This window comes from Maylandia zebra, linkage group LG4, assembly GCF_041146795.1.
Source record: "Maylandia zebra isolate NMK-2024a linkage group LG4, Mzebra_GT3a, whole genome shotgun sequence".
Taxonomy (NCBI): Eukaryota; Metazoa; Chordata; class Actinopteri; order Cichliformes; family Cichlidae; genus Maylandia; species Maylandia zebra.
In genome coordinates, this window is record NC_135170.1 from 22,019,917 (window position 1) to 22,036,371 (window position 16,455).

General features: G+C 39.9%; 1 protein-coding gene across 2 annotated transcripts in view; it reads right to left on the reverse strand.

The window, feature by feature from the left end:
• Positions 1–11,539: 11,539 nt before the first annotated feature.
• LOC112431117 (nuclear GTPase SLIP-GC-like) overlaps positions 11,540–16,455 on the reverse strand; it is a 31,526-nt gene continuing 26,610 nt past the window's right edge. For both annotated transcript variants that reach the window (XM_076883167.1, XM_076883166.1), the window contains 7 exons: positions 13,836–14,009; positions 13,597–13,745; positions 13,335–13,452; positions 13,023–13,131; positions 12,787–12,917; positions 12,208–12,289; positions 11,540–12,123 (listed from right to left, as the gene is read on the reverse strand). In XM_076883167.1, coding sequence (XP_076739282.1) covers positions 12,041–12,123; positions 12,208–12,289; positions 12,787–12,917; positions 13,023–13,131; positions 13,335–13,452; positions 13,597–13,745; positions 13,836–14,009 — 846 coding nt within the window. In that variant the 3' untranslated portion in view covers positions 11,540–12,040. The remainder of the gene's footprint in view (positions 12,124–12,207; positions 12,290–12,786; positions 12,918–13,022; positions 13,132–13,334; positions 13,453–13,596; positions 13,746–13,835; positions 14,010–16,455) is intronic.

The following is a 16,455-nucleotide window of genomic DNA, read 5'->3' on the forward strand; positions in this document are numbered from 1 at the left end:
GTGTGTGTGTGTGTGTGTGTGTGTGTGTGTTACTGCTAATCAAAGGGTCCTATACGCACAAAGGCACACAACAAACATCCTTGGTCAGGAAGAGAGTAGACCCCCCCTCATCCTAGATAACACCGTGAGGAAGTCCAGCAGTTCATTTATAAACAAAAGCACTTAGACTAGAACAGACGCAACTACGTTAATCCTACCGTAAAACAATAAGACAAGGCACGAACTCTCGTGCCCTCAGTGTGCTCTCTAATACAAACAAAGTTTGCAGACTATTAAGTATGATCAAACCTCTACCAATCTAAAACTAATTATAAACTCTAAGCATATATAAGTAAATATTTCTAAGCATAAATGACAATCAAAAATACAAACTCTAACACTTGTACTCTGGGGCCTCTGGATATCTGGGGCCTGGATCTCCTCCATGCCTGCTTCATACCCTGGAGGACGGGGCTGTGGCTCCCCACACTCCCTAGCAGATCGTTACATGGAGAAACCTTTGGAATAGAAGCATGCTGATCCACACAGGTATGCACACAGGTGTACACACGGGTGTTCACAGACGCGGACTACACCTTTCTTGGCTGCTGCCTCAAAGCACATTGTGCGCTGTCTATCTTGCGTGCTGCACAATATCGTTTATTATTTAGTATCTACTGTTATCTACTTCTAGCTAGTTTATTGTGATGGTGCTGTTTTTATTTATTATGTTGCTCTTTGTTGTTTGCTTTCTCTTCTGTTTTTTTTCTCCATACAGGTGACCCAGGTGTTTTGTTTGTTTTTCTTTTTTCTTTTTTTCTTTTTTTTTTTCTTTCTTCCCCCCTTCTCACCATCTCTTCTCCCCTTTGGTTTTTATTTCTCTCCCTCTCTTTCTTTCATTCTTTCTCCCTGTCCTATCCCCCAGTCATGTCTGTCCCGTTTGTAGCAACTGAAAATAAAATAAATTCATAATTATAATAAAGGTCAATCAAATGGACCAATATGGCAAGGCCATGATGATCCACTTGGTAAAATAAATCCGCTTGGCATCTTTCTTGGCCTTAAGACAACAATTCTGATGGCTAAAGATCCAAACGGGACACAAAAAAAAGAAAAAGAAAAAAGAAAAAAAAGAATTTGTTCTCTGTGCATGTTCACGGGTGATGGGCAACGTAGGTATAAGTATGCAGTAAAGGTGATGCTGATATAAGAATGAGCAGAATGTCAAAGATATGCCCATAAAAGTTTGTATTTTAAATGTCCTTTCTTCTTCTTTCAGTCTTCTGACACATCAAATTTGATGGAAAATCACCATTAACCGTAAGTGACATTTTTCAGATGAAAAGTAACAAATGTGAAAGGATTTAATTAATTAATTTCACTCTAGGTCCAGCTCTTGGGATCAATTTCTCGATTTCTTGGGATCAATTTCTCGATTTGATCATCAAGATGATACATACTTTCCTCATCAGTTCAGTAGGAATAAAGATTATTCATAAAATTAGTTCAGAAATACTTTTTTAAAGGAGTTCTGCATTGGTGTATGAATTAAATGCATGTTAATTCTCTTTGTTTTAAACAAGGTGTTAACAGTTTACTCTTGCTTACACATTTTATGTATTAAGTATAAAATCCACAAGTGATATTTTACTCTCTAAACATGGACAACATTTAGGCTGACCATGTTATAGTACGGAACAACATTTTAAGCTCTATTAGTAGCTCTTATGTTTCATAGTTAGCGTTACATAAGTATATATATATGTACCCACAATAAATGAAACATGTTAAACAAAACAAATGTAACAATTCACCTTCAAATGTCTCTGTTTTTTCACTTAGTTTCCATTCAGTCAGTTTTCTTTGCACAAAATCACCCATGACCAAAAATCGAAACTGAAAGATAAATTGTAATTTCCATTAAACCATTCCTCCTTTATATACTAGACCTTTCAACTCCCTAAACTGATCAGTAGAGCAGTTACATATATGGAAAGATTCATCAGAACAAAAAAATTTTGTGTGTGCTCATCTGCTTTTAAAGTTAATGCGAAAATGGTCAGTTATGGAGGATGAAGTTAGCAGGCAAAAGGAGAAGTCCAACAATAAGCAGGATTACAAAGAATAATAAGATTCAGATTAAACAGAAAATAAAAAGACAGACGTGAATGAGTCTGATGACGAGTGTATGAGAGGGACTGGATGTTTGTTAAATGTAGAAACTGTCTCGGTTCATTGTTGTCTGTATGTCAATTAGTTAAAGGGGTTAAGTAGAAAAAGAAAGGAAAACAAAAAACGTTTTAAAATAAATAATAATATATTAAATAATAATAATAAATAAGAAAAAGTAAAATCACTTACAACAACTTCTGCTAGTATATGTATTTTGCACTATGTAAGAGTGGTCCCCTCACATCACTGACACAGGACGTATTCTGGGTTTTTTTTTTCTACAGTCTCATTTATTTAGTGTCTTAGTATAATATTTACATTTTGAACACAACAATCAAACTCCAAACACTCCAGTTCATTTCTGAAGCACTGTGTTTTTACCCAGGTAATTCTATTAATAATGTTTTTTTTTTTTTAGCAACTTGAGTTTAGATGTGTGGAGTTAGATATGTTACAGAAAGTGTTGAAAGTAATGCACATACCAGAGAGTGATGCAAAGTGCACCCCGAGAAGTTTTTTTTTTTTAAGTATAATAAACAGGTTTCTCATTTGCATAGGGAAAAAGCTGTAGATATCCTGGAGTAGGTACAAGTAATTTGCACGCTAGTTTGACTAGCCACACCCAATTCTTCTCAAAACAAATGACCTCTTGTACAACCATCACAGCCACCATTTATCTTGCATGCAAATGAATTATTATGTGTGCAAATGATTTGTACTTGTCCTATTCTGGGATATCAACAGCGGCTCTTTGTTCATGCAAATAAGAAACGTGTTTATCCCAAAAATACTAATAATTTCTTTCACTTTGCTGATATGTGTATTTCTTTTAACAACATGTTAAAACGACCAAGGTTGTAAAAAAAAAAAAAGTGTTTTCATCTTAAACCTAAAATAAATACAAATACTTTTATTGAGGTTTCAAGGTTTTCATGGACCATGTGAAGGTCATTTTTGGAAAGTTATTCTTGTTGCAGAATGTGAATGCTACCTGACAAAAATAAATGTTGGAGAAATGGAGGCTGAATAATGGACAGCAGAATACTAACATCATAAAATCAAAGGAAAGCTCACCACTCGGATGATTTCCAAGTTTCCATCATTTCTGATGGAGGCTTTAACATGTGAAGATGGGTGCCTATTTGTGAAATCTACATATTAGTCTTTCATGGAGTTCTCTGCATTACACCAAAGACACATACATCAACTAAAAGTGAGTGCAAATATTCTGGTACAAATCCAAACACAATGTCAAACAAAGGAAGTCTGGAAAGCAAGGACACTCCTTTTATTCCATCCTTCACGACCTAAAACTTCTCCACCTGCATAAGATTTTTTTTATTTTATTTTTATTTAACTGTTATTTAACCAAGATCCCATTGAGATTAAAAACCTCTTTTTCAAGGGAGACCTTGCCAAGTAGGCATGGGTATCGTTTAGGTTTTATCCGATACCGGTGCCAAATCGGTACTTTTGAAACTGTGCCGGTGCTCAAACGGTGCTCAAACCGGTGCTTAAAGAATGGAGAACACAAAATTGGTCCAAAAACATATTTGCATGGGCAAACAGCTTCTTTGATTCCCTGAAATATAAAGTACAAATGATTTGGGAACATGTCCTCCATCTCCTTTTCCCAACCACATTAAAGCCAATGTCCTGTTCCACCCACTGCACACAAAGCAAACAACCCCATGCAAACAAAACACACCATATTTACTCAGAAGAAAAATTAAGCTTGAACCATTTGCTGAACACAGGCCATCTGAAAAGCAAGAAAACTAAAAGCAAAATAAACAATCTGACCACTAATGAGCTTTAATAATTGATAAATCGCCAAGAGACCTAATATAAATCCTCGCTGTGAAGGAGATATTATTACAAATAATTAGCAAATAATACCAGGTGTTCAAGTTACCACACCTGACAGCATATGATAGGTTTCGTTTTGCCTGAATCGCAGAGGCGTGTATTACAGTCTGGCTGGGATGCATACACTGTGGTTTTGCTTGAATTTGTTCTCTGTGCATGTTCACGGGTGATGGGCAACGTAGGTATAAGTATGCAGTAAAGGTGATGCTGATATAAGAATGAGCAGAATGTCAAAGATATGCCCATAAAAGTTTGTATTTTAAATGTCCTTTCTTCTTCTTTCAGTCTTCTGACACATCAAATTTGATGTAAAATAAACATGTTAATATATATTCTGTGTGTGCATGTGTGTCTCCACATGTATGTTTTCATACATGCCTGAGTGTTTTTGTATTTGTGCATGTGACCGAGCTTTTTGTATCTCCGTGGGTGATATAAGTTTAGGGCTGTTTGATTGTTTCACCACCTGTGCCCGACATGTCTGCAGATTGGTACCTCCCACCCTGACACTCAAATCAAACACGGCTCAAGTTTCCTGAGCTGTCTTTTGTGTGGAGCGTGTTAAGCGATTTTTAAAGTGGCCCTTTCTGGTTTCTCCTCCAGGGCTGAGGGGGCACACTCCCTCTGGCTCGCTCTATCTCTAACTTTCTCTCAGTTTTGTTTTCCCTTTGTCAATTGCAGCTTCTCTCAATGTATCTACCCATCTTTTCTGTGTGTGTGTGAGGAATGAACACAGTGAAGAGAAAAAGAAGAATTTATTTTAGAAAGTTTTCTAATAAAAAAAAAAGTTTCCTTGAATCTTCAGTGGCTACAATAAGATGCATTTGGATTTTAGCAGTTAGTTCTCTGCATTCCACAGATGGTTCAAATACTCATATCTCACTTCTCATTAAGCATTTAGCTGGCATCCTATTTGATTAGCTGAGAACAGAGGGGAGAAACGTGTAGATGTGTATGAGGTGGCTAACGAAGTGGCCTGGAGATTGCATGGATGGATTCTTGCCAAGCAACGCCCCACCTGCTTGCACCCGCCACTTACTCCCAGTCGTGACTGCCCCCAACCCCCTAGCTCATTGAGTGTGCCCACTCTAAAAGCTCACAAATTCTGCTCCCTTTGACAATGGTTAGGTCAGCCTAGATAAAGCACGTCCATTAGAGGCAATCGAGCTGGCGGGACAGAGTGACAGAGACACACAGGAGGGCAAAACAGGAGGGGAAGGAGTAGGAAGGCTTTGACAAATACCAAAGGTGGCCATAACTCTGCTTGTCTTCCTGGGAAATTTTTGCATGCTTTTTTTTCCTTAGAGCTTGATAAGTGTTTCTGAATTAAATGGGTTTTAATTAGCAGTCATTAAGAAGTTCATTAGCAAATTGCCTGGCTGTTTGGCTGTTTCGATGGGGATGATGGCGCTGCTCTCCAGGGCTCGCTCTGTCTTTTTACCGTGGCAGTAGTGCGTTTGGGTTTAAAGGAGAGGAAGCAGACATTTAAAGAGAGAGTGTGGATTTAAAAAGGAGAGAAAGCACAAGAGAGGGAAAAATCTGATCTGGACACTTTGCACTTGTTTCTAATTTTTTCTGACCTTTCTTACCTCCTCTCATTCTGCACCTTTTTCTCTCTCACTTCTGCATCCTCCCCATTTTGCCCACATCTCTCTCTCACTGTCAGTGGTTACTTTGTGGTTATGTGGTGATGGAAGCTGATAGCTGGCAGTTGAAGGCTGTTCTCTAGGGCTTAAGAAGAATCCATCTGTGACTGCGCGGTTGCAGTTTAGTCAGATGGTGCAGACTGGCCTGCTGAGCTGGCGTTACAGAACGATACTCGAGATGAAAGCACAGGACATGGACAACAAAAGCCATGATAGTAGCACAGTTATAGAAGCAGATAGTATTTGGTGGCTAGGCTGTTGTTCTTACACTGCTTGAGAAATTGTGTGGAAATGTAGCATGGTTAAGCAAGACAAGTGACTGTGTGTGTGTGTGTGTGTGTGTGTGTGTGTGTGTGTGTTTGTTTTATGGAGAGGCACATGGAGACAAAAAAAGCTTCATATTTGTTTATTTACTTTATGGTTGTGGTTCACTCATGTCATAACTGCTGCTGTGTTTCTTTAATTCATTACTGTAAAATTGTATACAAAAGTACACACTATATTTAGTCTTATTTACTTATTATTAGTCCTATTTTTAGAGTTTTTTCAGTTTAAAATAATGATATAAAGAATATACAAATACACCAATTGTGCTCACCTTGATAAAAGCTTTGGTCACATTCTCCCACAGATAACCAGACCTATCAGCATGCACCAATATCTTTTATGAGAATGATTAGAGTTTGGAAATGAGGAAATGCGCTGGCTTCCCTCACATGAAGACATGTACAAATTAACCTTCCTTTAATCTCTCTTTCTCACTGCTGAACATACATGAATGCAAAGACATACTGAGCAAGATAAGTATTGTGAAAGGAATATATTTGCTGTGATTTGAATTGCATATGTGAGTACTGTGAGAGATCAATAGCTCCAGTTTCCCCTCCAAATCACCTATCCCGCATCCTCCTCTTCTTTCTTTACCTCTTTAAATCAGGCTTTTCAGCTCTGTTTCGATCTTTACCTTTATTTACGCTATCGTTTCCTTATTTGTGCATTACTCTTTCCTTTTTAATCTCCCCCATCTTGCCTTGTTTTCTTTTCCTCCCCCTTTTCTATCCCTCATTTCTTACTGACATCATTCCTTGCCTGTGTTGTAATGCGTAATGTTCTAAAGTTGGCTCAGCCCATGGCAGACTGCTGCCGATACAGACTGATTAGCTATAAATCTTGCCTCAGTGACCAGTTACCTTACAGAGATCAGACAGACAGAAAGACACACATGAGAGGAGGCTGAGCGAGTGTGTTTGTGTTATGCTGTGTGTGGGTACAGCCAACCTAGATCTGTCCGACTTACCGAGCCTTATTAATACAGCAATGACTGATACTCTCACTTTCAATCCATCGTGCACCCAGTTTAAATATTAAGCTATAACCAAAAGCCAGGCCGATGACCTGAGCTTTTCCTGTTCTCGAGCCTGTTTGAATGGGAAACACTTGTGCTCATAATCTTTTGACTAATCCCACAGGAATGTGTCTGTGTGTTTGCGTTTGTGTGTCTTTACTCTCTTTGCTCTTCTTTCACCTGCTAGCGCACAATCAGCTCTGTCAACATCATTAGCTGAGGCGGTTTTCACATCAAAGTTAGCAACAAGCTAACATTTTGTACATCGAGAGAGTTTAACCAGACATTATTGAGACTATTGCTTAAAGATGTTTGATGTGTTGCTGGTTGTTTTATGAGATTTTGCGAGTTAAATGATTAATTCATCTATCAAAATGAGTAAGGGGTCCATAAATATTCCTGATCTCTGAAATATTCTCTAATTCATTAAAATGCTCAATTTGAAATGTGAAGTGTCTGACACATCTTTGGATAGTGGGAGGAAGGTGGAGTCTTCAGAGGGAAACCCCTGTGAAAATGGGAAGAGTGTCCAAACTTCACACAGAAATGGCCAGCACTCAAATTATGTGCAACTGGAGATTGACCTATATGGAAGATTTCCCTAAGTAGCTCTGCAAAATCACAAGAATGCACAAAACACCCAGCCCTTTTCATAAACCTTTAAACACTAGTGCAGATTATATTTGGCTTCTGCCTCTTAATTTTGGAACATAATTGATTTATTTTCTGTTGAGACAAGGGAGGCAGTGATGAGAACTATGAGCAGACAGCTTGACCTTGGCAGTCGGACTCCACAGCTTTGCTCTGTTGAGTCCAGAGAATGGTCTTAAGCTACTCCCACAAGTGGTGCGATTGTCGAACGGACAGACAAGGAATCTGAATTATTTTCTACTTTTATCAGACCTTCCATGTGTACTACACCACGTCCTTTAGCTATTTGCTCTTAACAATGCCTTCCTGCACATGACCATCTGAGAAGACTTTTCCTTTTTTTTTGCTTTTTTTATGCAAGGATGATTACGCCATTATCACACTCTCTATTGATATACTTATCAATCCTCATGATACATGTTTTCTTGTTACTGCTAGTGCATACACATTGAAAATTATTACTATATCAGCAGCTTCAGGTGCAAGAGGGCACAACCGGATTCTATAACTATTTTGGAATAGCTTTTTCACTTCCTGTTAACTCGAGAACATTTAATCATATTTGATGGATTTTATCAGTGAGGAGATCAAACTGATCAAATCCTTGTTTTAACTTACAGTGTTTTTACTGCTGTGTATTCCCACTGTGACGACCCACTGCACCCTGCCTTCCTTTTGGCTCATGTGTGTCTTGTTTGCAGGCATTGAAGAGGCGGAGTTCCCATTTACAATCAGTGACACTGGCAACACCTGGGCCAGTGTGCCAGGACACTATACAAAAAGCCTTTAGGGCAAAGCCCTGCCCATCGTCTATCATGTTGGCCGGCCTTGTGGGATTTTGAACAGCTGTAGCTGCTTCTTGTTCTTCGATAAGCCAGGTCCGAGCCAGCTCCAATCAGCCAGAAAAGTTATCGTGGTTCCGAATTGGTAGATCCTCCATTGAGACTGTCAAATTCAAATTTTATTTGTCACATACACAGTCATACACAATACGATATGCAGTGAAATGCAACTGCTCGTGACCTAAAATAAAAGACTATGAATAGGATAGAAAATACATATGAAAATTAAAATGAAGGGTAAATTTAACTAGGAAAGAATAAAATAAAATATAAAAATTAAAGTTAAAAAGAAAATAACTGTACAACAAAATACACAGTACACAAAATACACAATATAGAAAATATAAAAGAATATATGAAGAAATATAGAACATTAAGAGCAGCTGTACGAGTAATAAATGGTAATGAAAGAAATGTAATGTCCAGGGTTGTGCAATCCACATATTTAAGTGTCTTGTGCAGTGCAAATATGCTTAAAAGTGATTTATTTAAGTGAGTGATTTGATTTGATGACCACGCAGTGTAGTTGTGCAGTGGCCACTAGTGTAAACAAATGTCCAGAATGTCCAGTGTGTGTGTAAAAACCATATGTGTGGGTCAGTACTATGTGGTGGTGTGATTGAGAGACTGTATCGCCTGTGGAAAGAAGCTTCTCCTCAGTCTCTCTGTGTTGGTCTTCAGGGAGCGGAATCGCTTTCCTGACCTCAACAGAGAGAACAGTCTGTTGTTGGGATGGCTGAGGTCCTTCACAATCTTCCTGGCCTTGGTCCAGCACCGCCTGCTGTAGATTGAGTGCAGGTCAGGGAGCTCGGAGCAGATGGTGTGCTCAGCTGATCGCACAACCCTCTGTAGCGCTCGTCTGTCCTGCATGGTGCTGTTCCCGAACCAGGTTAAGATGTTCCCCGTCAGGATGCTCTCTATGGTGCACGAGTAAAAGTTCCTGAGCACCTTGGAGGGCAGTCGGAAGTCTCCCAAGTGTCTGAGGTGGTAGAGACGCTGTCGGGCCTTTTTCACCACAGTGTTGATGGATCTGCCGCTTTGACCAAGGTCAGAGCCACATCACCAGGCTCCTGATTGGTTGTCGCGGCACGTTTTGACGCTGGAGTTCAGATTTTTCCAACTCAAGCGGTAGACGTGAAACACGCGTATGCACAAAATGCAACACAAAAACTGACGCGCGTGGTTTTATTCGCGAGCCAAACGCGCCAGACGCGTACACTGACGCCCGTTTCTCACGTTTTCGTGATGCAAATCTGCTTCCAAATTTTCGCGGGACACGCAATCGCGTGTCATCACGCTTTTTCCATTGACTTTACATGTAAACCTGACGCTCTAGCCGCCTCTATCGCGTTCGGTGTGAACACACGGTTAGAGTGTGGAAAACCTCTAAACCTCAGGCTTAAAATGACCAACAGTCTCCTTTAAAAAGGACATAGTCACAGGCTCAAACCTGTCAAGGACAGCAAAGCAGGAAGCAGAGACTGAGGGGTCATGAGCACAAGGCAAGATTTGAGCCCTTGTGGAGGAGACCTTCTCAATAAAAAAAAAGTAAAACATTTTCACAGGCTTCAGACGAGGGCTTGATACAGTCGATATGTGGTGCACTAAGAACAGAGTTAATAGTTAAAACACACGGGTTGTGACAATTTGACAGAATAATGTCAGATAAGGGTTTCTTTTGGCATCTTTTACAGTTTTTTGATATTGAAGCCAACAGTCCTTTAGCATCTCGAATGACACTTGTAGTTGGTCCTTTTCCCACTTGCGTTCAGCTTGACGGTACTCACATCTGACAGCTTGGGTCATGTCGTTCAACAAGGGCTCAGATTTAGCTTTAGGCAGTTTGGTTTTTAATGGAGCGACAGTGTCCAAAGCAGTCCAACAGGTGGAATAAAACCATGAGCTCAGTTCCTCAGTCTGGTTGCATAAAAACTATGGGATTGTACAGTTCTGGTTAAAAACTGTTGAAAACCCAGGAGCAGCATGAGGTTTAACTGAGGTACAGGCAAGAGGAACTTCAAACATTACAGGACTGTGGTCAGAAAACACAGCATCACGAATCTCTACGTTAAAAACATAAAAACTATGAGTTAAAACAGGATCAAGTATGTGTCCACGTTCATGTGTGGGACCAGTCAAACATTGCACCAGATTAAAAGAATAAATTTAAAAAGCTCTTTGCCATGGGCATATCAGGACAACACACATGAATATTAAAATCCCCAACAATAAGAACACAATCATATTTTGGCATGTATTCAGCCAAGAAGTCATTCACAAAGTCCTTATTTTATTTTGGAGCAGCCCAGCTGAAACACAGACAGTTTAAAGCTGGTGAATGACGGGGTTGATAGCTGCTTACATTTAAAATGACTTTAAAAATCGTAGCTATTCCTCCTCCTTGGCCCAACGTACGCAGGGAATTAAAGTAGCAGCAATTGTTATTGATCTATAAGGAAGAATATTATTTTTCTGTATTTGATTCTTTTAGTAATTTAAATTATTTTAAATTATTTCATTTAATTTGTATCTATATATTAGCTTAAATTGAAATGGATAAATGAACAACTGTTTACTGGAAATAGTTTTGGTGATTTGCAGTATTATATTGTGAAACTGACTCTAAAATTTGATTCATATATTTTACAATTTCAAAACTTAAATTTTTATATTTTAATGAGTGAAGAGGGAAAAAGCTATCAAAAGAATGTGAAATTAAACTAAATTATAATAATATTGAGGAAATCTTTCATAGGTAACTTTCCAAGTCAAAGTTTTGTGAACAAAGGGCTATCTTATCACACTGCAGTTGCCCAGGAGATACACAGGAGAAGGAAGGGGGACTCCCAGCAGTTGACAGCAGTGGCCGTATGTGTATATAGTGTTTAGTTTTAGTTTAAAATGCATATCTCAGATTGTGATTTAGTGTTAGTTGAAGCTTGCAACCTGTAAGTAGTTTTTATCAAGCAGCTTAGTTTTAGGGCAAGTAAAGGACAAGAACAAGGTTTGAAAAACATTTTCATCTTACAAAAACACTTAAATCAAGGTTTATTGAACTGTATACAAAATCAAATGTTTGCATGCATATACAGATTAGAAACAACAAAAAATAAAATTATAAACTAGTAGCTGAAGTAGAAGCTGATAGTAATGCTGGTGTATTATTATTCATGACACCCAAAGAAACCAATGTAATGCAGGAAAAAAATTCTGATTCTGAAATTGCAATAAAAAATATTGTGCTATATAAGGCTCAAAGATAAAACTGAAAAACATATCCATAAACTAATGGCTCTCATTTCAATGAACTAAGACTTAACACATGCAATTAAAACATTAGAATATACTATAAGATGCTAAAATGTGAAGCAGAAATAAATCAATGTCTTCTTCTGATTATCCAAATCAGGCTTGCCAGGGATATAAGTTCTAGTTTAGTAAAAGCAATATTTATGTAATTAAACACAAAACAGGTAATCAAAGCTGATTAATTTAAGTATTACAAAAATAATAATACCATTTTTATTTTTACCCAGCTACTGTTGTAACATTTCTTCATCTTGACCACCTTGAAGTTGATTATAATGTGTTGTCAAAGTCTCAAGATACTCTGAAACATCTAAAACAACAAAGTGATTTTATTAATAATACATACAGGATTCCTAGTACTCAACATGAAAGATTTACTTTATATTCTGTTTACCTGGGAGTGAGTAGGCAGCAGTCTTCAGTGAGAATTCAATGGCTTCCTTCATGATTTTCTGGAGCGTGAACAGCATGACTTTCTAATTTAACATAAGAGCCTTTATTAGTTTTCACAGTGCCAAATTATGAGTTAAAAAAAAGACTTGAATTACTGATTACATGTTTGTTTAGAGTGAGAATTATTAAAGTGCTGAAAGTAGCCTTTTTCAGTTTAAACTCTTCTATTGGAGTCCTAATTGTAACGCCCAGTACAAATTTAACAGCCACCTCACTAATGTTTTAAAAAAACAAAAAACAACAAATAGAAGAACTTGGTTTACATTCTCCTTAGACGGGGCAATAGTACTGATTCTGATATATATGTATTACAGAAATATAAAAGAAGCCTTTATGTGAACGAAGAACATTTTGCAAGATAACCTTAGACTATGTTTTTTTCTAATTTTCTATTTTGAACAAGTTTGATTCTTTTTTCAGTTTATGCTATTTGTATATGTACAGCACTTTGGGAACCCTGGTTTAATTTAAAGTGCTTTATAAATAAAGGTGGTATGGTATGTTATATAATGTGACAAACCTTCAATGCATCCATCTTCATCAACATGGTCTTTTTTGCCTCCTCATACATTTTCTTATTTGAGTACACATGTCTCTCAATAGTCTTCCTCATGTTTTCCAGTGCTCCAGTTCCCTCAACTTCTTTTACTTCTACAAGAAGACACAAGGTTTTGCAACAAAAAAGAACCCAAAACTTTTTATGCATAATTGCGATGAATGCCTACATTCACAATAAATGCAAATGTGTCAACTTACCAATGTAACATTTTGTCATGTTTTCCTTAACTGTCTCTGTTAGACTGGTGTAGATTTTCTTCTTCTGCTTCAGGATGAATTTCTCCATTTGAGCCTTCATTTTGTCCTCCTTAGAAATAGGAAACATTGGTAAAAATGTATTTAAAAAAAACAAAACAAGAGATCAGGGTAATAGAGATGATTCTATTTTTTTCTCCAAAAGTTAATTAGAGCAGAACATATTAATATTTACACATTCTATTTTTTTGTGTAAATATTAATCTTGATGGTAATGGAATCATAAACAGGAGAATTTACAATTAGACAGTGTACCTGTGTCTGAAGAAATATCAGCTGTAGTTCGACATCATTGTATTTTTGAATCAGTGAATTGGTGCCAAGTGAAAACCTGCTTATGACTCCTTTGAATGATCCACATTTAATGTCATTTCTGAAAAATGTGTTTCAGAATAATAGTGTTGATGGCAGCATTGACAAGTGAATAATGTGTATGATGTATATGAGAGAGAGAGAAAGAGAGAGAGAAAAACACTTAATATGATAACACTTTATTATTTATTCTGTTTATTCTTACGGGAAGGTCTCTCTGAACTTTTTATCAATGCTGTCAGTCAGGCATGAAGCCAACATCATGTTGAGGTCTATTTGCTCCCCGCGTTTTGTTGTGTGGATGCCGTCCTTCTTAACTACAGCCTGTAGTGTGCTGAAAAAACTGGGCTCTTTCTAAAACAAATCAGGAAAACATTTTTAAACGCATGCTCATAAAGAGTGCAAAATCTGCTGCTTTGATTTAATTATAATTAAGATACATACACGATCCAAAAAGGTCTTCAGTTTTTTTTCAGAGGTTATGAAATTTTTAATCCCTTCTGCGAGACACTGTTCAAAGTCCTTGGTTGCTTCTTCAACTGCTGTTTTTACTGTATTAAGTTGTTCCCTCATGTTTTTCTCAAGGACTTTACATACATCATCTGCTTTTCCAACACCCTGAAATAAAAAACAAATATGTATGTATGTATGTATGTATGTATGTATGTATATGTATATATATATATATATATATATATATATATATATATATATATATATATATATATATATATATATATATTGTTACACCCCGGCCTAGGCAACCGGGGTGCAACGTAGAAAAACAAAGATAAGGAAAATAAAACCACGAAGGCTCTCCACCAAAATCCCAAAACGAAAGTATCGACAAATCTATTTACAGCTATTTACAACAAACTATTTATTTACAACAAAACACCAAACTATTTACAACACGGGGGAGATCGCGACCATGACACACTGAAACACAGGGTTTAAATACATAGAGGGAGCAATCAGGAAATGGACCACAGGAGGGAAACACAGCTGGGGCAAATTAGACCTGACGAGACAGGGAAACGTAAACTGAAAACACTAAGATAACACAGACTTTCAAAGTAAACAGGAAACACATAACAGTCACGCCAAAAACAACACACTGACAACACCGAAACGTAACAGTTCCCCCCACCCAAAAATCAAACATTTAACACCAAGTGAAAAGTTTGATCCAGACAGATGAAGCCGATGAAGGCTGGAGCGGTCCCACTGACCCTCCAGCAGACGACGAAGGCTGGAGCGGTCCCTCGGACCCTCCAGCGAAGGCGGATGAAGGCTGGAGTGGTCCCTCGGACCCTTCAGCGAAGGCGAATGAAGGCTGGAGCGGTCCCACGGACCCTCCAGCAGACGACAAAGGCTGGGGCGGTCCCCGGACCCCCCAGCGAAGGCAATCCCGGACGAGGCCCCATATGTTACACCCCGGCCTAGGCAACCGGAGTGCAACACGAAAAAAGTAAAAATAAGGCAACAACACCCGAGAAAAACTAATACGGGCTTCCACAAATCATCCCAAAACGAAAGTATCAACCACTATTTTCCTTAAAGCAAAATATGATATTTATTTACAACACACCACAAGGCGCCAAACTATTTACAACGGGGGGGGGGAAGATCGCGACCATGACACACTGAAACACAGGGTTTAAATACATAGAGGGAGCAATCAGGAAATGGACCACAGGAGGGAAACACAGCTGGGGCAAATTAGACCTGACGAGACAGGGAAACGTAAACTGAAAACACTAAGATAACACAGACTTTCAAAGTAAACAGGAAACACATAACAGTCACGCCAAAAACAACACACTGACAACACCGAAACGTAACAGTTCCCCCCTACCCAAAAATCAAACATTTAAAACATGTAACCCCAAAGAAAATGTTTGATTCATGACCAGCGCATACGGCACCGGCTGCTGTTCTGCAGGCGACGCTGATGGCTGGACGGGCCCCTTGGATCCTCCAGTGGAAATGGAAGGCTGGAGCGGTCCCTCGGACCCTCCAGCGAAGGCGGACGAAGGCTGGAGCGGTCCCTTGGACCCTCCAGCGAAGACAGACGGACGGCTGAAGCGGTCCTCAGACCCTCCATCGAAGACAGACGAAGGCTGGAGCGGTCCCTCGGACCCTCCAGCGAAGACAGACGAAGGCTGGAGCTGTCCCTCGGACCCCCCAGCGAAGACTGACGAAGGCTGGAGCGGTCCCTCGGACCCCCCAGCGAAGGCGGACGAAGGCTGGAGCGGTCCCTCGGACCCTCCAGCGAAGACAGACGAAGGCTGGAGCGGTCCCTCGGACCCTCCAGCGAAGGCGGACGAAGGCTGGAGCGGTCCCTCGGACCCTCCAGCGAAGACAGACGGAGGCTGGAGCGGTCCTCGGACCCTCCAGCGAAGACAGACGGACGGCTGAAGCGGTCCTCGGACCCTCCAGCGAAGACAGACGAAGGCTCGAGCGGTCCCTCGGACCCCCCAGCGAAGGCAGACGAAGGCTGGAGCGGTCCCTCGGACCCTCCAGCGACGGCAGACGAAGGCTGGAGCGGGCCCTCGGACCCTCCAGCGAAGGCGGACGAAGGCTGGAGCGGTCCCTCGGACCCTCCAGCGGATCCCGGACGAGCCCCCATATGTTACACCCCGGCCTAGGCAACCGGAGTGCAACACGAAAAAAAGTAAAAATAAAGAAAAAAAAAACACACACACAAAAAACCCCACTAAAGCTCACCACCAACCTCCAGCGGAGACGGACGGCGGAAGCGAAGGCAGACGAAGCTGATGAAGGCTGGAGCGGCCCCACCGACCCTCCAGCAGACGACGAAGGCTGGAGCGGTCCCACAGACCCTCCAGCGAAGGCGGATGAAGGATGGAGCGGTCCCTCGGACCCTCCAGCAGACGACAAAGGCTAGGGCGGTCCCCGGACCCCCCCAGCGAAGGCAATCCCGGACGAGCCCCCATATGTTACACCCCGGCCTAGGCAACCGGGGTGCAACGTAGAAAAACAAAGATAAGGGGTCAGTGGGACCGCTCCAGCCTTCATCGGCTTCATCTGTCTGGATCAA